At 46.5% G+C, this 22,611-nt stretch overlaps 1 protein-coding gene across 1 annotated transcript in view; it reads right to left on the bottom strand.

Moving 5' to 3' along the window:
* Positions 1-7,509: 7,509 nt before the first annotated feature.
* MTARC1 (mitochondrial amidoxime reducing component 1) overlaps positions 7,510-22,611 on the bottom strand; it is a 33,350-nt gene continuing 18,248 nt past the window's right edge. The window contains exons 5-7 of the mRNA XM_023632809.2: positions 16,804-16,865; positions 16,643-16,714; positions 7,510-9,391 (exon numbers count right to left, since the gene is read on the bottom strand). Of these exons, the coding sequence (XP_023488577.1) occupies positions 9,265-9,391; positions 16,643-16,714; positions 16,804-16,865 (261 nt within the window). The 3' untranslated portion in view covers positions 7,510-9,264. The remainder of the gene's footprint in view (positions 9,392-16,642; positions 16,715-16,803; positions 16,866-22,611) is intronic.

Below are 22,611 nucleotides of genomic sequence, written 5' to 3'. Positions count from 1 at the left end.
AAAGTTCTCAATGAAGCTTGAAATTCATCTTTTCCAGTTCACATGAAAAGAGGTTCCTCTGAAGTTTGGCTGGGATGTACAAAGAGTGGAAAACCAGTTGGCACACAGTCTCCCTGGGCTCTTAGAGAGCGTGGCAATCACTCATGAGCATTCCTGATCCTTACCTTGTCTTTGAAATAAAAACGAAAAACAAAAATGAAAAACCATACCCTTGGCTCCCATGCTCTTTATGTTGTTAATGCTGTATCTTGGGCCTCCTTCTTATTTGCTGTCTCATTAAAAGGTACCAATTGATTAAAAATGGGAGCAAATATTCCTACAAAACCTACTGTCTCATTTATTCCGCCATACATACATGCACATACAAGCATCTGGTACACAATTTGTACAAAATTGTGCAAGGCCCAAGCATTGCCCCTTCCTGGCTAATTAATTCAGGATTAGTTAATGATGTGGTAGTTAACTCAGTTTCCTGGAGGCCCAGGTCGTAGGTTCAGTGCCTCCAGAGCTTTGCTCTCTTTCAGGGCACAGATGGCTCTCCACTGCACTCCACTCCAGCTGGCTGGGGTGGGGGGTGTTTGGATAAGTGGGAACCCATCACCCAAAATGGGCATATCCGTGTTTAACCATGATGTATCCTAGTGAGTTCTATTTTCCTAAGAAAGCCAGGATTTGTCACATTACTCTTTATTAAAGAGAATGTCAACCTTAAAATGGGATGAGAATGTGTGACTGAGAACTTGCTCTACAGAAAATCAGGTAAGAGTTTAGAACAGTTTGGAATCCTTATAAAAATGAGGATTCCTAGGTCCCACGGCAGACCATCCCCCCCATGCTGGGATATCTAGGTGTCAGATACAGGAATATCCACTTTAAACAAGATTCCCAGTGATTCACAGACACACTATGGCTTACATACACCAGTCTTAAAGTTCCTTCCAATAAGTTATAAGCAAATGTTTCAAAACGAGACTGTAGTATTAAACTGGTTTCCAGTCGAAAATATTATCACTCTTTGAATTAATTCTTGCCATCTTAGTTTTCAGTAGCCCCTTGCCAGAAGGCAAAGCCTTGAGTTCTAATTCTAACCCATCACCTATAACACGAACAAGTTACTTAACCTTCTCAAACCTCACTGACATGCTTTATGTAATTAGGGATAAGTGTGATTATAAGACTGAAGCAGCTTACAGAAGGCTTTCACATCCATCCAATCCCACTGGATTGTCAGGAAGATCAAATAGCATGTAGCGAGTGAAAGCGCTCTGCAAACTTAATGGCACACCACAGACACAAGGGACAATTAGACTGCAGATGTAGTTTTAGAAAAAAAATCCTATTTGTTTTTTTGAGATCAAAATAGCTGTTTTATCATTGATAAAAGCTAGGCTGGAGGATGTGGTTTAGCAATAGAGAAGCAATGGAATTTCTAATATTGAATCACAGTAAAATTTATCTACCCAACCTCTGGCAGCATCTCTCCCAACTAGACCAGGCTTTTTCTGCCCAGCTCACTGCCTGGACCAAAGAGACGGGAGACCCAGCACCTTGAAGGCAGGCAGAGCCCAAGGAGAAAGGGATGGGGGTGGGGCAGAGCTCAAGGGTTGCTCCCAAATTTACCAATAAGATCTCTCCTGAATAGGAGAATGTGAAGAGGCAGAGAGGGACCAAGACTAACTCAAGCCCCTTCACTGGATACATTAGGGATAAGTGTGACTATAATCCTAAAGAAGCTTACAGGGAAGCTACCATCTTTCCCCCCAAACGCCTCAATTTTTTGTTCTTTGAACCCATTATGCTTAACCATTATGCCTATGGTCAACTGGAAGTGAAGACAGCCTCTTCAGAAAGGAAACTAGCCCTCACTCCCGATACCAGCCACTGCTCCACTACAGATCTTCCTGGGCAGGCAGTCTGGATTTTTGCCCCGTAAGGTTCTGAGATGGGTCAGTAGAGTACATTACGTCCTTCAAGGCCTTTCTGTAGTCATCATAGAAAATGTAGATCTTCTATTTTCCAACTCACATGATTTCCAGCCACATTGAGCCACATAACCCATCAGAGGTTATGAAGCAGAATCCAGATATCACAAAGGCACGCCAACAATAAAATGCCAACAATAAGACATTCTACACTTGACCTTAACTCCCCTCTCCATATCAAATTACCAAGGAGTCCCAAGTCCGAAAGAAAATCCCCTTATGAGTGAAGGTCCTAAGTAGTTAAAACAAGAAATTGAAGTCTGAAGTTAAATCATCTCACCCTCAATCAAGATTAAGTTTAAAGAAATTACATTTCAATTTCTTATTCTCTTTAGTCTCAGAAAGAAGAGCTTTTGATGTTCTGGGTGAGATAGAGTTCTTTCAGTGGCTGCAGCCTGGGCTGTCTTCCCAGGAAGGGCCTTAGAGTTTGGATTAATTCGACTCCAAGCCTCTGATGTGCCTCACTCTTTTTTTTCTTTTTAATTGTGGTGAAATACATATAACTTAAAATTTACCCTCTTAACCACTTCTAAGTATACAATTCAGTAGTATTAAGTATATTCACATTGTTGTGTAACCATCACCACCATCCGTCTCCAGAACTCTTTTCATCTTGCAAAACTGAAACTCTGTCCCCATCAAACAGCTTACATTCTCCTCTCCCTCAGCCCCTGGCAATCACCATTCTACTTTCTGTTTCTACAAATTCTCCTACACCAGGTACTTCATATGAATGGAATCATACTTTGTCCTTTTGTGACTGGCTTATTGCACTTAGCATAATGTCCTCAAGGTTCATCCATGTTGTAGCATGTGACAGAAGTTCCTTCCGTTTTGAGGCTGAACAATAATCCATCGTATGCATATATCACATTTTGTCTATTCATTCGTCTGTCAATTGACGCTTGGGTTGCCTCCACCTTTTGGCTATTGTGAACAGGGCTACTATGAACATGGGTGTATGTGCCTCACTTTTTAAATAGATCAAAAAATTTAAACCACACAGCACTGTCCCCACACCCACAAAATTTAGAAAACAATTCAATCCCCAGTCCCAGAGAAGTTCCAGGCAAAAGTCACAGTTCTAAAGCTCCATATGTGGTGCTGCTAAAGGCCATAGCAGATTCAGAAGGGAAGATTCTTCTTAGAAGATTCTTGTAAGGGAAGAAGGGCAAATGGTTTTATCTGAAGTGCTCATCAATCATTGCCAGGTGACCATAATCCACACAGAGGTTAATTATGGCACAATGTTTACCATATCTGGGGGAGATGAACTCACCCCTGTAAACAGTCTGCTCTCTCAGAGAATAGCATTTGAGACATTACTGCCTTAAACACAGTTTTATGGTTCAAAATAAAAACACGATTGAAAAGGATTTCTTAAACAAGGATTTATTCTCCTGCCTGAGAAGCTTAAAATGTGGACAACACCCAATAAAGGCCAACACTTCTGAGTGCGGCATAATGAAGAGGAAGACAAAGTGTTCAACCCATCCTAGAGCTCATCCCCAGAACATCATCTGCCAAGATATGGTTTGCCAACTGGAATGATGCAAAATGTCAGACACACATCTGTGGGAAGGGGAATCCTCCCACAGGAAGCATGACGTTGGGGCAGAGGGGATTAACATAATTAAAACTTTAAGATGCCGTCTAACTCAGGAAAATGTGGTTGAGCAATACATTGCTAAAACTTGAAATCCTTATTTTGTTTCTTTTCAAAAGGACTGTGAGCATAATGAGAATACGCCTTTAAGAACTAAGATTCACCCCACCAGGCATTAGTGGCGTCCAGAAACTATGTGAACAATCTTACTCGACATCCCCAAGACGTTTATATCTGTCCAACGCAAAACCAGAGGAGAAACATGTTAATTTTCTCAGCCTTTTGATAGCACATATACAAGATCTCTTAGCCTCACAAAAAGCTCCAAATATATTCTCTAGGACTTCAACTGCCTTAAAATATAGACTTGCATTTATCTTGGCCACATTAACGAGATCTGTTTGACCAATACATTTATATTTATGATGACTAAGGGCAGATTATGGTTGTTAAAATTTGTCCTTGGGACATGAAAACACTCCTCTGTCATTAATACATTTTGTAATATAAACTATGATGTCAGGTCAACGTAAAGGGTAAAACCGTTCCTAAAGTATGCACACATCATTTTTTAAAGCAATTGAGCCTAATGGAATAACAAAGGTCATCATAACAAACCATTACAGCCTTGGTCTTGGCAACTCTGGCCACAGAAGAATCTCCAAGAAACGATCATCATTCCTCCAATGTTATGGCATCCAGACGACAGGAATGGCTCGCAAATGAGTCATACGGGCTCAGATCCTCGGTAGCTATGTGAGCACTGGACAATCAATTATTCATGTGTTTACAAAAAGCTTTCCTGGTTGATGTTAACCAGAGCTGCTTGCAAAGAAGAGCTCTCCAGCTGTCCTCGGCCATCCTGGGCCTCTGACTAACAAGCTGCTCTAATTGCTGGGCAAGTCATCTGGAAGGTGCCTTTCTCCTAGACCAAGTAAACTCAATTTTTTATTAAGTGTAAAAATATTAATCAGAAATAATTATGACAATAGTACTTTACTTACAGTAGTCCTGTATGTATGTAGCGAATCCCAAAGAGAGAGAGGGAGAGAGGCTGGACTCAACTTAGATCCCCCAAGGCTCCACAAGGACTGGGAATCTGCACCACTGAAGACACCAGTCAGGGGTTGGTAGAGGGTATAGAGAAGAGAATGAAGAGAAGGAATCAGGAGCTGTAAGCTTCATGAGAGAGGAAGGAGGAAGAGCAGTCTAGAGTGCTCTGTGAAGGCAAAGGAGCACAACTGAAGACCACCAAGGGTGAATAGATTAGATTGGTTAAGAGCCAAACGTGAGTGAACTTGACCCACCCATCAAAATCAGCCTTGGAAGAAGTTGGATGGGAAGTCACTTCTCAGCCCCTTTTGTTACTTAATACAACTTACAGCCTGTCCAGGAAGACTATTAATGTGATGAAAGCAACTCCTCTCTCCAGGCTAGGCTGAAGAGCATGGGACCAGTTGGCCCCACTGGTCCCCTATCAGCTGTGTTTTGAGGGAGAGCAGGATCATAGTCACAGCAGTGGCCTGGGCCTCTTCCTCTGAAGATGGTGCAGTCAGAGCAGACAAAGGGATACCTCAGGTACATTTTTACTATCCTAATTCCAGGAACATTGGTGGTAATGAGCCAGATTCTTCTCCTTGCTTGAAACTGGGTAACTTCAGATGCTATCATAACTCACTTGTCCATTTCTAAGAAAGTGGTAGAAGCCAACAATGTCTGTTCTTGTGAATATGAAATCATAGTATAAAGTGAATAAATATGTTTGGTCAGGGACAGTAGGACCCCCGGAGTAATTCTGCGTAATGTGGTGGGAGACAACTCCCACTGAGAGGAGTTGCAATGGAAAGATAAAGTTGGCAGACAGAAAGACAGCACCCCTCCCTGGAGCATGAAGCATCCTGGAGCACGAAGCATCCTGGAGCACTATTATTATGTGGCACTGTCCTAAGGCCAGGACTAGAGATTCTGTGTTCCCCCACTCACCCTCATCCACCCTATCCATCCATGAACGCAGGTTTGGAGATGAGTCCAAAGAAAGAGAATGCTTCTCCCTAAGACCCATAATAGGAGAGCTGGTCTAAGATACCCTCTCCACACCTCCTTCAACTTCTTAAGCCCCAGTCCCACTCTTCTGCCCCAGTCAGAGGGATGAGGGAGAAGACAAGAGGAAGCATCCCAAGAGAGGCCTTCTCCATGTGGCAAGGGAGCCTTTTAGTTTCTTCAGTCTTCCTATGAATGCACCTCTCCTGCTAATCACTCTTCCTTGCCCCTTGCTGGCGCTCCCTCTAGAGACCAGAGCAGCATTACTCGAAAGGTGATTAGAAACAGAATTTTGGGGAGGGTGCTGTTAGACACAAACAGAATTCTTCCCCACAGGTCTGCAGAGATTTCAAGGGGCTGCTGGGCCTTTGAAGAGGAGTGAGGCAGGCAGGACTTCCCAAAGTTATTGGTCTGTGGAATTCTTTTTTAGGAGCAGCCCTCCAAGAAAACTTCCAGAATTCTGTGGACCAATAAAACTTACGGCAGTGCAGTGTTATTACGGTGCAGCACCAACACCCTGGTTAGACCTAATGTTGAAATCTGGTCTGAGCGCTGCTCTGGCACCTTTGAGTGACTCATATATCTGCTTTCCACCATCATGGATTGCTTTAATTTGTCACCCTCTCAGAGTTCTGGGGGCACCTGCCTGGCACTTCATCACAGTGGGTGACAGCCTCACAGATGGGTTCCCAAGGTCACACTTGGCTAGTCAAGCTTGCCTGGCCTCCACACACACTCTTACCAAATTGGCAGCCGTTCCACAGGCGCATCTCCTCACTCTGCCCCCATAGCACTAAGGGAAGAAGGAGGAAAGGAGTATATTTCACTGCCAGACACCTGCCTTATTTCCATCAGGCCCACCCTGATTTCTTTCTGCTCCGTGTGTATAAGTTGCTGCTTTTATCTCCTGGTTGTAAAGTTCTAGCTTTTTCTGTGGAATAGCCGAGAAAGTAAGCCTTTCAACAGCCAGCCCAGACTCTTTCCCACACTCTCCTTTTCAAAATCTCCAGCTCTGGGCTTGTAACTCTCTGCTGTGATTGCAACATAAAATTGTCACCCAGAATGAAACACCCATCAAGGTGGATTTTTTTGGCCTGAACTTGAATGTCCATCACCTTTCTGAGAGTCTGTGATGATCTATATTCCCGATCCTATATTTCAAGTGCAATTGAGTGTGAATGTTCAGTATCCAAAATAAACGAGACATCAGCCCTGCCTTTGGCATTAACCAACTCATTAAATTCAAAATAAACACAAGTAAATGGCTTTTAAATCTCCCTGACAGAAAGCTTGGCAACTACGCTGAGATTCTAGAGGTCACTGGAACTTCTCTCTTCAAACGGAAATCTTCCTCACATTCTGAGGAGCAGAAGGAGACTCCCGACAAATGAGGAGGGTGTTAGGCTACCCCTTCCATATGAGGATTGCCCTGCAATGCAGAGAATGACAAGGCCTGCATGAAGTGTAGCCCTTGACAGAGATTGGGTCACTGGGGAGGTGGATGCTACTATTTACAAGGGTTGGAAGTTCAGATCTAAGGCATTTAGCTCGCCACTGATTACAAGTATCTAGGAATAGCCAACAAACCAACCCTGAGTTTCTCATCAGTGCCTAATTATTGGCCGCTCTCAATCCAATATTCACATGGTTTCCTAAGTCCCATGTGCATTCTGCCATGGGTTCCTTAGGTCCCATTAGTAATGCTATGTGCTGAACTCTTATTTTTCTCTCCATCTGTCTGTAACTTTAGCATAAAGTGGATGCATCGGGGAAGACGATGGGCCAGGTTATCTGATTAATTGTTCTGACTCTCCACTTCACCCCAAGTATGCAGAAAACAAATTGCAATAATCCACCAACCAGAAAACATATACACATGCACCTGTTCATTTGTAACTTTATTTCAGAGCTAGGCGAGATTCCAGTTGATTACTAACCTCTTCTATAAAATCAAAGTGGAAAAATGCCCACCTTTTGGTAAAAAGCATGTTTACTTGACAATCAAATCCTTCAAAGATGGGTGTTCACCTAGGAATGCTCATTTGTAGGCGGGTCCATTTGTAAGAGACCCAGCTCTGGTCCGGCGGCAGAATTATTGGCTTTGCCCATCCACATCAGTCAGCTTCAAAGCCTGACTCTGTGCCAAGAGGTTAGTAATATCTGAAAGTATTCAAAGCGGCTTCCATTTATTTACGGTTTTGAAATATTTCATCATGATTTAGTCAGCTTCCTAACACAATCAAAATTGACAAAGCGGCAATAAAAGATATACTTCATGAGATCTTAGAGGATTATAATTCGATCAGTAGAAAAATGAGATGTTGGTTCTTAAATGAAGTGACATATGCTTTCCTTTCTCCTTTGAAAGGTTTTCAGAGGTTTATTTTAAATCACACAATCATGTTTCTTCTTATCCATGGACGCTAGAACTTTCCGCCCTGAATTGGAGGACGAGCACTCAGCCATGAGTTGACGGGACCAGCAGGATCCAGGAGGACTCCATGAGAGCATAGCTATGCTTTAAGGAAATCAAACACCTACAGCAGAGAAGCAGAAGGCTCCTGGAGGGTACCCCACCTGCTTTTTCAAAGAAAATTTCTAATATAGAAAACTAAACCCCATCCACAGGTTTCAATCTTTTCAACAGCGTGGACTGAGCTGTCATTCAGCACCAGTCAGTGCTTCCTCTCCTTTCAAGATCATTTCGTTTTGCTCTGATATCAAGAAGGGCACCATCATTTCCCTGGGCACCATCAAACAGCATCTCAGACAACATGACTAGGGGTCTTCCCCTTTCTGGTGCTACTGTCCACTCTCACATGTTGGGGAAAGTTTTGGATCATAAATGAAATATATTTGATATTTTGTTTCACGGCAAGGATGTTTTTGTCTGTCTTGCTTTTCACATGTTCCATATCACAATCTGGCAGCAGTGTTGCTCTCATGAGTTGATTTTCTCCCCTGACATTTCTGTTGCCCTACAGCTCAGAGGCACTGCGTGCTATGAAGGATCAATCAAATCCTCATGGATGCTGTCTGAGAGGCAATATTACCAGATCCAAGATGTTGATGGAAAATTAGCATCTGAAGTGTTTCCTGAAAGTTAGGCTCTTTATGCCCTTTCAAAAGCTAGTCTAGGGCTTGAGGTGAAACGGGAAGTGACATTCCAGCCTTATTTGGGGAACTACTTAATTTCCATTGCATGCCCCATGCACGAGGTAATAGAGCATTCCAGAACATTCTTCTCACTTGCCCACTCTTCCTCTTTCTCTTCTCCCCTCTTTCCTTAGGAAGCGGTAATGAGATGATGGAGGTTAGCCCTCTGGGTAGGAGAATGGAGAAGGAGAAAGAATTATTCCACAATCATAGTTAAACAAAGGATTTTCAGAATCGCATCTTGTCATTTAAGTGACTTACAGAAGTCCTATTAAGTTATCAAGACTATATTGCTTTGTTTTGGGCACTGGGACACTGGAAACATTGAGATGCAAGGAAGTCCAAAAGACAACAAACTTGGAAATCACAGATCTAAAGAAAACGCTGAGGTGTCAGTTCCAAAACTCTGTGCTTCAAGGGTTGGCATTTTTGAGGACATTTTTTTTAGGGCATCTGATAGTCCAGGACATAGGATTCCTCTTACTGGTCCAGCAGGTACACAGGGTCTCCCACTTGGATTGTCCCTGGGTTTTCCAGAACGAAATACTGCCCAAAGAGAGGTGATTTTCCATACAACTTTTGCTCAGAAGGGTCACACAGGCGGTAACTGCAGAAGGAGAAAGATGGTGATGAGTCAGTGCCAAACAGAAGCAAGACCTCCAACAACATGTAGTTTCTTCTCAGCGGAGGTGAGCATCCACCCCACACAGGGCCACCATGTTGCCCAGCTCCAGAGAGCGCCATTCCCATCACAGCATAACAGAACAGCGCCTCCTGGAGTTGTGCAGTGAACAGCCCACCCAGTGTACAAACTACACAGACACAGCCAATGGCCACATCACCACATCTTTCCTCCATGTAATGTCTCCTTTTTCAGCATTCAGAGATGAAGTACTCAAGATATGGAGACATACCTGATTACCTTCTTTTTCTCTAAGCTTCTCTCCTCCTGCCTGCTCCATGTCTGTCACTGGAACCATCATCCTACCAGTCACTCAGGCTTGGAGCCCGGGAGTCATCCTTTACACCTTCTCCCTCACTTGCCACAGCTTAACTGGCTCTTCCTACACCGCATCATATGAATTTGCTCACTTTTCTCCTAGTATCACAAGCTTGCTTCAAGCAGGCTCCGACTATGGTACTAACTTCTTCACCAACCTCTCTTCCCCATCCTCCCCTCCCCCTCTTTCAATTCATTGTTGACACTACACTATATTACTTGCCTCTTTTTGCTCTGGTCTTATCATTCCTGGGCTCAGAAACTTTCAACGGCTCCCCAGAGCCTAAAGAATAACATTCCAACTCGTCAGGCTGGCGTGCAAGGCTCGCTACCTGGCCCCAGCCAGCTTTTTCAAACCTGTCACCCTCTGCTCCTTTTATAGGCACCTACACAGCACTGCACTGGATTCATCATCCTTTCATCTTTGCATTTTGCAGGCTCTGAGATTCCTGTGGGATGCCCTCCTCCCGTTCCCCACGCATTAGAATTCTACCTTTTCCTCAAGGCCCAACTCAAATGCCACACCTCCGAGGAAGGTAGCCCAGGATCCCCCAGCCAGGCGTAATTTCCCCCTCCTCAACTTTCTCTGCTTGCCCCTCAAACACTCACATGCCTTGTCCTTCAGTGTCAGGGCACACATCTATCTGTCTTACAAGACAGGGAGTCCCTGGAGAGCAGGAACTGTGTCTAACCCCCTCGCACTGCTCACATCCAACGCTGGGTCTCATATGTCACCAGCGGCCCACAATCGTTCGTTAAATGGATGAATGTGTTGGTGAGTAAAACCCTCTATTCGAAGCAGTGTGAACATCTTTGTCAGGAAGATAAATGCAAGAAGCCCCAGGAAGCACGCACACCAGCAGATGTGCGGGAATAACACAGCAAGATTCTCCCTTCTCTGGCCCACTCTCCACTAGGAGAAAGTTTTCCTTCAGTTTCTCATTTAAGCTAATTCCAATTTTACATCATTTTTATAGGAATTATTCATTTCATTCTACCACGCTTAAAAAAAAAAGAAACTATTGCAACAACTTGGTCCTAATTTTGATCTTCAAATTAGAATGGCTAATGAGAAAACAGAGAAGGTCTTGTCTAGAGCCTCCTTCTGGGGAGCTCGGCTCCTCCTCAGCCTGCAGGCTGCATGTCCGTAGGCTCCATGTCTGTTTTGTTCATTGCTGTATTCCCGCAGCTTTGCACAGTGCCTGGTACACTGGAGCCGCTCAAAAAATGTTCGTTGAGCAAACAAATAAATAAATCAACCAATGAGTGAAAACCTTGAGCTACTGACCCAGGCTGCCCCAACTTGCCAAGAGTACCCCCCGCTCAGCAGTCAGGTGTCTGCAATGACCTTGGACCCTGGGAACCCAGGCACCTCTCCTAGCCTGCCTCTCCCATCAGCAGGCAATACCAGGGACATCTGGGGGTCTGCAGCTGTGGGAGGGTGGGCTCTTCAGGGTCAGGGGCAGATCAGCTACTGTTATGGCTTGAAATATGGCCTGTTGCTGCCAAGCTCTGTAGCCTGGGGTCCCCTGCTCTGATTATCCCCAGAGAGAATTGAGAGTCAGAGTTCTGTGCATCATACATTAACAGTTTGTAGAAAACGTGGCACATATTATGTTTTCATCCTTACAACAAGCCTACGTGGGACTTTGTGTTATCCCGACTTTACAGGTGGGTCTCGGAGGAGTAACCCATGTGCCTAAGATCACAGATCAACGTGGTCAGGCTGGGGCCAGGACCCAGGTCTGGCTGCCTGCAGAGTCAGGACTCTTCCCACCCAGGATGCGAGCCTGGTCATTTATATACCTCCGGAATGCAAGCACAGGCCTCAGAATTGAGGGGGTTAATATCTATCCTTCTACACAAAGGTTTAGCTTCTCCCAGGTTTCACCTGCCCCTGCCATCAACCACTCACACACTCAGTCCCCCACCAGGTAACTTCGGACCCAAAGGAGCCGCCACCCCTCTCGGCCCAGCCGCTTAAACTGCGCGGGCTGGGGCGAGGGGGTGGTAGGCACGAGTACAGCTTTGGGCGCCTGGTTTGCAGGTGGCAGTCCATTTCACTGTCTAGGGATTGAAGCGGGACGCGCTCTGGGAGTGGAGAAGTGGCTCTCGGCTGGCCGCAGCGGCGTGGCTGCCGGCTGGCCCTCCAGCATCCCAACTCCTCTCCCATCTCCAGCTCCTGCGGACACCGCCTCTGCAGGGCCCGCGGGAAGACCCGAGAAATGAGAACACCAGCGACCCCTTGTGGGGCTGAGGAGGTATCGCAAGCGGCTATGAATTCCCGTGCACACCAAGCGGTGCTCAACAGACTGAACACACAGTACTGTCTCACACGTGGATCTTCTATGACTTTTTTTCAAATATAGATATATTTCTGTTTGGATTAATAAATTATAAACTCATTTAAAAGCTCATTTCTTAGTGCATTTTCTCTTTCTATGAATATAAAATATGCAATACTCTAATGAGCAGGAGGCCCAAACAATTTTGTTTAACCTAAACAGAGGTCTCCATTTCTAAAGGGTGTAGTGTGGATGGAAACACTGTAAAGTGCTGTGCACCAGTGAGGGCTGCTCATTACTTACTCTGCCTGGTTGACGCATTTACTGGTCAATGCCCAGGCCATGACTACGGGTGGGGTGTCTGGTCACTGCTGGGTCCCCATCAAGGGGCACAGGCCACTTCTGAGGCCTGACAACCTACTCCTCCTATGGCCAGGTTAAGAACTAAATAGCACTGTGAACGTCCATGGAGGGAGGAGCACCGGAGGCTGAGCGAGTTTGAGAGGGGTTTCATTTACTCAGCCTCCGAGAACAGAGAGAAGTGTCTTCAGGCTTCTCCTTCTCCCAGAAGGTGTCAAGTTTATAAACTGAGGCTATCAATGACCATAGCCCAGAAGGTCATTGTGTACAGTTTTTTCCCATCTATTAAAAATATCGTACTTATTGCCTTACTCTAATCAACCAGAAGAGCGAACCAGGAGAGGTGGGATTAGCCCAGTTTTCACAAATAAAGAAACTGAGTCATCAAGATGCTAAATGACTAGCCAATGTCACACAAGTAGCGTGAGACAGAGCCAGATCAGGGTAGGAGTGTCTGTCTCCTCCCACAGCATCACCACCACTATATCCTTCTGTCTTTAGCTCAGCACAGCACAGCCTAACCCAAGCGGCCAGTGGCAGACGTCCTTATTGTCAAAGTATTCATGCATCCGACAAAACTTTTGCGTCTTCAGAGCTGACGTGCTTTGTTCTTTCTATTAGGAGCAAGACGTTAAGGAAGCAACAATGACAGGCTCGCACCAGTTAAGCCGTGGAAGTCAGTGTAGAAGTCACTCTCCCTTAAGAAAGCAAAGAGTAATTCCATCTTCATATTCTGCTGCTGGCAGACAGGCCTCGTGCCTCCGGCCTGCAGATGTCCTGCAGTGCCAGACGTATTTCTGTTTCTCTCCTTGCTTTGCCAACTTACACCCTGCCTGTTAGTGACAGACATCAGTAGTTAAGGCCGGCAGAGAGGTCTCCCTGCTGAGAACTCGCATTCTCAGAAGCAACAAGGCCCTTGGGCACCGGGGGTAGGGGGGACACAGGCAGATGGAAGGCCATGCAGCTCCCAGCAACCTGCCCGAGAGCGGAGAGGGCGTCCTTGACACCAGTTTTCTTCGCTTCCCATGATTTATGTCATGCAGCCAGGCCGTTCTCTTCCCGATTTATGGCCACCTGTCCTGCAGAGAACATAAATTACTACATCTATGGCAATTTAAATCTCAGGAAGAGATAGGGGAAGACACCTAGGCTGGCTGCTCCGTCTCCTGGGGTATTAGAAGCAATTACGGTGGGATTGTCGGGCTGCAGAAAGCCTGCAGAAGATCAGGAGAGCTGTGCTGGCTCCCTGTGACCCCCGCCTGCCTGCCCTCACTCTGTGTTTGGGGTCAATCACGCTCCTTCTATAAACACAGGCTCCCAATGGAGGGAGGGTGCCAAAATTCAGAAGATTCAGAGAATCAGCCTAAACCCATGGAGAAATTTCAGGATGCTATTCCTGCAAGCACAGAACTTTCGCAATCCAGAGGGAAAGGTGCCAGGCACCAAGCAATGTGCTGGAAGAAGAGAGAGAACATGCTCTCTTTTTCATAAGAAAGGACGACCATCATTTCCCCAGATCACTTGGCTGGTTTGCACATAGGATCATTGAGATCTGCCCCGTCCCCAGCTTATTTTATAGGGAACACCCACAGCCTGAGTGAGAGGGGTCCTGATGATCACAAGTCATGTGAGACAGAGCAGGCTTCCTGACTCCCATCAAGGGTTCTGTCCTGACCCACCCTGCCTTTCTTCTCTTTGGAGCTCCTCTGCAGCCACAGGAAAGCAGGGAGATGGAATGCTGGTTTGTTCTGATGGAGAGGAGCAAGCACGTTTTGAGGAACAGCTATGTCTGGCATTGCTGCTTCTCAAAACTCTGCTCCCCTCACCAGTGTTCCACCACGCACAGGAACTCTTCCCTCCACATTTTATTGTGATAATTCTCAAACACACAAACAAGTTACAAGAATTTTACAGCGAGCACCCATTTACCAATCCCATTACCCATTTACCAATCAATCACCTGCACTCTAGACATAACTTTTCAGCGTATTTCCTTTATCATGAATTTGTCCATCCGTCAACCCATCGTCACTTTTTTGCATTTCCAAGTAAGTTGCAGACATGAGTAGACTTCACCCCTAAACGGTTCAGCTGGCATATCGTTTCCTAGTGTTAAAACGTTCTTTACTTTTTAGGGGAAGTAAGATTTACATGGAGTGAAATGTACACATGTTAAGTGTTCCTTCGTATTGACTTTTTGCAGAAAAATTAATTAATGCTGTTTTGAGTGTTGAGAAAAATACAACATTCCTCAAAATGATGGGATTTGCCTCAGGCTGGTCTGTAAGCCCCTCTTTGATTGTCCCTGCAAATCCACACCCAAGGGGGGCACTCAGATGAAAAGCAGCCATTGCTCTTCACTTCAGGAATTCCTCTCCCTAGCTCCCCTTGACCCACCGTGCTGGACTTCACTCCTGACTCCCTCTCTCTGCCTTGTGGCCTGGCTTGTTGCATGCCAGCTGTCTACCTTGCTGTAGCCTGGCCCTCATGCAGGACGCTGGTCTCCATGGACTCAGGTGCTGGCCAGAGACGTCAGGCCTAGAGTCTCACCCCTGGGGGTAACGCGTAGGCTGGGATGACAGTAGTCACCCCAGGCTTCAGCTGGCCCAGGGACGGGGTCAGAGAGTAGATTCTCAAACAGCAGGATGGGGAGGGAGGGACTAGTGCTGATCAAAGGGACCTAAATCATTGGCCCAAAAAAGGCCGTGAGCAACAGGACTCACATTGCAGCGGGCGAGTCTGGTCTCACAAACCCCAGCATGACTTCCCTGGAATGTGCTCTTTCATGATGGTTTTGACGTCACATGGCCACACCTCAACTGCGTTCCTTCCCCAAGTCTTCCAGGGCTTTGCCCAAAGCAGTTGTCACAACCTCCCTTCCTCCCCACACCCCCTCTACAAGTGACACCTGGGGGCACAAGTCAGGGTCAAGGCTGAGGGTCTCAGGAGCTGCAGCAAGGAGACCTGACACCCCCACACACACCTGTGACCCTGCCTTCAACGTGGAAGGGACCAGTGAAGACCAGCATCATTAGTTCACATTCAGAGTTTCAGCAAGATCTCGGTCCCAGATTTGGCAGATAACAGCACTGAAGTGCATGGATCCTGAATTATTGTTTGAGCAAAAGTAATGCAGGCTGATTATCACACATTTAGAGACTACATATAAGAATATATGTGGGGGCCACCCTGTGGCCCATTGGTTAAGTTCGCACGCTCCGCTTTGGCAGTGCAGGGTTTGACTGGTTCGGATCCTGGATGCAGACCTGGCACCGCTCATCAGGCCATGCTGAGGCGGCATCCCACATGCCATAACCAGAACAACCTACAACTAACATATACAACTATGTATTTGGGGAGAAAATCAGAAAAGAAAAAGATTGGCAACAGTTGTTAGCTCAGGTGCCAATCTTTAAAAAAGAAAAAAAAGAATATATATATTTTCCCCACAATTCCGTTACCAAAAGGCATTGGTAACCCCATTAACATTTTGGTTCATAACCTTCCAGCCTTTTATCTACTTATATACATTTATATATTTTTAAACAAAATTTTAAAAAATAAAATAGTAAATACTATCTATACTGTTTTGTCATCAGCTTTTTAAAATTAATGTTATCTTAACTATTTTTCTATGCAATTTAAACTTATTCTCTGTAATTGTCTTTAACTTAACATTTTTTTGTTTTGAAAATTTTAATGTAGAAACAAAGGTAGAAAGAATAGTGCAGTGAATCCCGACACATCATCACCCACATTCTGTTTATCAAGATTTTGACAGGTTTTTCCATGAGTCCTTGTTTATTTATTTTTTTTTTTGCTAAAATAGTATACAGCATGTCCCAGACATCATGTCAGCTCGTCACCTCACTCCTATATACTTCAACACACCTCTCTAAAACATACAGATATTTCTTATATCATCACGATACCATTATCACACCTAACAAATTTTTGGTATCATGTAATTCTCCATCTGTAATAAAATCTGCCAAAATATCTAAACAATGTTTTTTTTTAAAGTTGATTTGTTTGAATCACGAATTCTAAATGAAAAATAAAGTTATTTGTGCGAGCAGGCATTCTGGGGACCAAAACACCCAGGAATGTTTTCCAAATTACCCAGTTATTAGGACCCCCTTCCGCTTCAAGACCATGTGTGAGTGGAGTTCTCACCACTTCCTCTTGGAGACACTAAGCCGCCCAGTCCTACCTCTTCAGGGTCTCCAGCGGCTCCTTCCTGTCCATGATCCCGGTGTCTGGGTCCACTGTGGTTAAAATGCACCTGGACACACACACAGAGCATCATTCAAGGGACAAAGCCGAGTGACCTTGGCCCTCCCCCCTCTCCCGCACACGGTGGAGGAGACTCACCTGGAACAAGCCATCACCCTTTTCAGTTCCACGTCACCGATAAGAAGCTCATGCCACGAATCCTAGGGAATAAAGCACAAAATTTGCATAAGCACTTCTGAGCCCGAGCCCTGACACCCCTAGGTAGGGACTTCACAGGAAGTGACACCTAATGAAGCCACTTACGTCAAAGATGGCGGACTTTTACATCCATCCTGGATGACCTTCCCGGTCCCTCTGTGCCTTTGAAATGTCAGTTCATTCCCCTGCAATGAAATGCTTGCTCCCTCTGCTCTACTTGTAAAACTGGGACAGAAACTCACCTGCTACAGGCAGTCTCCCTGACTGATCCTGCTTGACTCAAGGAGGTGGGGTGGGGAACGGAGGGGACAGAGAGTGAAAGAGAGGAGGGGGTGTGGAGAGGCGGCATTATTCTAGGTTGTATCAGATCCCTTTGTGCATGCCTAAAGTGGATTAAGATCCTTAAGTCCTTGAGTAGATCTTGCATTATCTCCCTTGGCCAGAGATGCACAAATCAAGAGCAGACCCCAAAGCCTTGTTTTTCTTCACATCTCCAGCCCAGGAAGCTCCTTGGGCATTAGCCTATGGCCTGGGTCACTGGTGCCTACCTTTCAGGACAAACCAAATCAATGCACTGCGCCCTTGGCACCCAGCAAGGGAGATACAACACACATATATGAAATGTTCATGATCAATATTCTTTTAAAAAGGTCCAGAAACTTTGAGAAAAAGCCTAATCAGGCCACACACTGTGGGTCGGTGTAATTGTGCAGGTGAGAATTATTCTGGCCTTTAGAGAAGAAATCCTCAGGCTCCTCTGGTCCCGGGAAGTTTAGGGAACAGATGGGATCCGAACTGAGTCTCACAGGATGGAGATTTTGAGAGGCACAAAAGAAAGGTGAGGAGACTCCAGGCAGAGGGGGCCACCATTAGTAAGAAGGACGCTGAGGGGACAAAGGACATCTGATTGCAGTTCTGACCTCACCTTCAGAAGGAAGTGCGGGCTGGCTGAGGGCTGGAGACAAAAATCCGTGAGTTAAAACAAACCTGCCCAGGCCTTTGTTGATCACGAGCCAGAGACAGACTCACAATTTAATTCTGATAGCGTGTAGCGTTCTTGATATGCGTATCGCAGATTTTTTTTTTTTTTTAATTATAAAATAGGTCTTAACTGCATGTAAAGCTGGGCACACGGGATTAGAGCAGCCCCAGCCTGTTCTGTGTGCATTTATCCACTAGGGGGCACTGTAGTCCTAAAACCATAAAAGATCCAAAAAGAGAGATAAGAGGGTTCCAGTTGGGAAATTAAATGCGCAATAAAAACTGCTGGAGGGGGCCAGCCCCATGGCCAAGTGGTTAAGTTCATGTGCTCCGCTTCGGCAGCCTGGGGTTCACCAACTCTGATCCTGGGCACGGACCTACACACCACTCATCAAACCATGCTGTGGTGGTGTCCCACGTAGAAGAGCTAGAGAGACTTACACCTGGGATTTGCAACTATGTACTGGGGCTTTGGGGAGAAAATAAAAGAGGAAGATTGGCTACAGATGTTAGCTCAGAGCCAATCTTCCTTACCAAAAAAAAAAAAAAAAAAAACCCACTAGGGATTGAGTCACAAGTAAATAAGGTAAAAATTGTACCATAATGAAAGCATCTATTTGGCAAAGGGGAGGAAAAGGAGAAACTATTATATGCTGAGCTCACACTGTGGGCCAGAATTGTATTTAAACCTGAAGAGCCCTTGAAAGTCTTCCTACCAGAACACATTACGTGGAGGTGATAAGAAATTTAAACAGGACAATCCGGGTGTGGGAGAGGCACAGACACAGCATAGTGTGGCTTTAGAGAAGGGAGGCAGCTCTTCTGGGTGTGGTGATCAGAGCAGACTTCACAGGGGAGCTGGCTGCTCACCCGGGCTTTTAAAGAAGAGCAAGGGTTTCTAAGTGGGGGCAAGGGGCAAGATTCGAGGCAACCAGGAGACAGGAGAATATATATTAGGTTCTCGGTCCAGTTTGCCTCTCAGAGCTTTTATTGGAAATAAAGGCTGGGAAAGCAAATTGTGGAGAGATTATGGAGGGACTTGAATGATGGAGTGGGCAGTTCAGACCTTTTGAGAAACGAGGAGTCACTGAAGCCTTTCAAGCAACGCCGTAACGCTGACTACTTGTCACAAATTTTTAGAGTAGAAGAGATCACACTGGTGTTCTGGGAGGCTTGGCTGCGGCCACATCCAGGACCACTCAGTGGTCCTGACTGAGATTATGAAGGTGTGATCTAGCTGCTGGCCCAGAACAGAAAGGGAGCAGATGTGGTTGCGGCTGAAAGGAATAGGAGCGAGGAAGGAGCCAAGGCTGACTTAGAAGCTCCGAGCCAGGGGGGGAGAAAGAATATGGCGCCTTGACAGAAACTGCGAAGTGAAGAGAAGGAGTTTGAGGAGGTGATGGGGCTATGGGGTGGGGAGCACGTAAGGACAAGTTTGCTATGTCAACATGTGAAAATGCCCCACAGCTAGTTGGAAATGTGGGCCCAGCACTCCGGAGGGAGTCCACGGTTGGACATTTGGAAAGGACCTACATAAGGGTGACAGATGGTGAAGCTGCGGGAGAGGACGTGATCACCAAGGGGAGGTAGAAAGGACGGCCAAGGCCAGAGAGTTTGGAAGCCCCTGCCTGAGTGAGGAAGAGAAGGACAAACAGCAAAGGAGCAAGAGAGGGCAGTCAATGGCAGTACAGCCAGCGAGACAAAAGTTCCCAGAAGTGGTACCCATAGGTCCAAAGGGCAGGGTGACGATGAGCAGGAGGTCACACTGTGGTCAGGGAGGGGAGAAGGGTGGCATCAGTTTCCCTGCTGGGCATGGGGCAGAAGTGAAGGCTGAAGAAGTGAGGGCCAGGAGCACAAATGATGGGCGTGAAGGGAAGCAGAGAAGGACCACAATCACTGAGAGGTGGGTTCTGAGATGATGAGTGGGTCTGCTTTCCAGAAGCTTCCATGCAGCTGCTCAGTTCCCTCCCAGCTGACTGTGACAGCCAGCTCTCCCCCAGCTGCACCTGGCCCCTTCTCCAGACTCTCCCACAGATTCGTACGATGCAAACCGCTTTCTGTCACTCTCTTGCCTAAAAATCCTTCCCAGACCCCAAAATCCTGACACCAAGGACCTTTTCTCTCAGCCCCTGTCCCCTCTTGAACCCCAAGGCTGCAAGACGGCAGTTCTCTCATGTCTCCAGAGCCCTGCACATGTTCCCTCTCCCTCAATGCTTCCTCCTCCTTCTTCAATTGGCCAATCTTGACTCATTCATTCATTTAACAAAGAGTTAGTGGGCACTTCCTACGTGCCAGGCTCTCTTCTAGGAGCTGGGGGTACAGCAGTGGTCAAGTCCTGTTCTCAAGGAGCATGTATAGGGGAAACAGACAACAAACAATACCCAAGTAAACACAGTGTGTCAGGCGGGGACATGTGCTGGAGGGTACTGGGGTGTGCAGGCAAAGCCAGGAATGGGGCAGTCAGGGAAGGCCTCACCGAAGGGGAGGGGAAGGCCTCAGCAGGGAAATGAAAGAGGTAAGGGAGCGAGCCATGCAGATATGTGAGGGAAGGTATGCCAGGCATAGACACCAGCATGTGCAAAGGTCCTGGGGTGAGGAGCCAGCACGGCTGGAGCAGAGTGAGAGAGAAGGGGAGAGAGATAGGAAATGGAGCCCTGGATCTAGCAGGGCATGGGATCACACAAGGCCTTGATAGTCATCATAAGGATCCCATTTTTTACTTGAAGAGAGAGAGAGAACCACGAGAGGGTTTTGAGAAGAATGACATGATGCGAATTACATTTACAGGATTACTTTGATCAATGTGTTGAGAATAGACCACGTATGATGGCAGGGGTAGGTCAAAGGTAGAAGCTGGGAGGCAATCACAAAAAACCATGTGAGAGAGGGTGGTGACAGCCCAGGGAGGGAGTGGAGGAGGATGGGAAGAGGACAGAGCCACCAAGATCTGTCCACTGTTTGAACGTGGGAAGTGAGAGAAAGAGAAGAACAAAGGGCGGTTTCCAGTTTGAGGCCTGAGTAACTGGAAGTCAGAGCTGCCATCCACCCAGATGAGCAAGCCCGGGCGGAGCTGGCTTTGGAGTGGAAATTCAGCCCTCAGTCCTGGACATGCTGAAGCTGAGATGAGACATCCAGGGAGAAATACGGAGACGGTGGTGGGAGAGTTCTGGTGTAAGGATATTGGTGAGGGAGTCCTCAGCATAGGGAAGGTTTTGAAAAACACAGATCAGAACCATGAGTAGAGACAGGCCAGCTCAGCCAGAGTGTGGTATTAACATCCAAGTTAAAATATGAAATGTTCCCAGTTAGGGAATGCTCCGAGTCAGAAAGCGGGAGAGCGCCTTCAAGGACAAGATCCAGTTCAAAGAAACTTCCTACCTCGGAGGTCCTCTCACCTCGTGGTACCATCTCAGAACTTTGGGGTAGGCAATGTCCTCAACACAACCCGTGACACAAAGATCACATGGTGCAGGGAGCTTGAAGGGGGCTGTGGTCAAGGGAGAAAGCTATTGTCTGTGCCAAGCTCCTCTACTCATTAAAGGAACAAAACGATTGCCACCTCTCCACGGCACTCTCTATGTCTTAAAGCTTCTCCACCAATTATCAACCTTGATTCTCACGTTTCAACTGGGCAGAGGCCATTTGAAATTATCTACATTTTATAACTGCAAGAGGCAGAGGCCTCCAGGGGTTCAAGGACTTGTCCGGGGTCATATGACCACTTACTGGAGCAGGCATATTGGAATCCAGGTGTCCGGATCTCACGCATGCCCCCTGAGACCCTCAGAGCTCCTTGGGCCTGTGGCGCGGTCTGGGTCTGAGACCCGGCTCCCCTGCTCCTTGCTGTGGTGCGGCCTCGGAGGAACCGGGTCACCTCCCCAAGGCCCTCCCTTCTGGCTTGTAAAACAAGAATGCTAGCTTCCACCTTCCAGGCCTGCTGCCCGGAATAAAAGAGACAATATACGCAAAACACAATGGGAGCATGAATTAGAAATCCTCCTTCTCATTTCTTGTGGCCTGAGAAGGAAAACCCACCGGAGAAATGGCTTTCCTGGCCACAGCTGGTGCAAGATGAATATCAACAAGACGGTCAGAGGCGACCAACACTGATTTTCCCTCAAGTCTAAGTCAGGCTGACCTGTGGTGGGCATGAGCAAGAACTGAACATGGAGGGACAGCCCACCCCAGGGTCTTGAGGGACAATGCACGCTGTTCACCCGCCTCACGCAAGGAGCTGACTTGCCATCTTTAGAAGACAATGATAAGCTTGGAGTGTTGCGACTGAGTATAGAGCACCTCATATAAAACATTTGGGCGTACTTTTATTACCATCCATTGACTGACATTGCGTTGGTACTTTTCATAAGTTACCTTATCCAAATTGATCTTTTAACAAACCTCTAAGGCAACCCTGGGGAGCAATGGTCACCCCACCTTCCAGGGAGGGAAGTGAGAGTTAGAGGGACTGCACAAAGTCACGCAGAGGTCAGGGAGGAAGATGAAGGCAGACCTCAGACCCTCTGGTTTGAATGCGGGAATGAATTTTCTAGGAATTTTCTAGATTGCTTCTCTTTCGGCACACCTTGCTGCCTCCTCACAGCAAAACTGAAAGACAGAATTTGTTCCCCTGAGTATAAGGGGTTAGAACTCGTCACTTAGACTCAATTCTTCCCAGTGCACAAAGAGTGGGCCTTTCCTGTGTCCTTTACCTTTCCCTTCCCATCTACAAACACAGGCACAACCAGAACTCCTGAATTCCCATCTGAC

The sequence above is a fragment of the Equus caballus genome, chromosome 30 (genome assembly GCF_041296265.1).
Source record: "Equus caballus isolate H_3958 breed thoroughbred chromosome 30, TB-T2T, whole genome shotgun sequence".
Classification (NCBI taxonomy): domain Eukaryota; kingdom Metazoa; phylum Chordata; class Mammalia; order Perissodactyla; family Equidae; genus Equus; species Equus caballus.
Note: the sequence above shows the minus strand (reverse complement) of the source record. Positions and strands in the feature narration are given on the sequence as shown.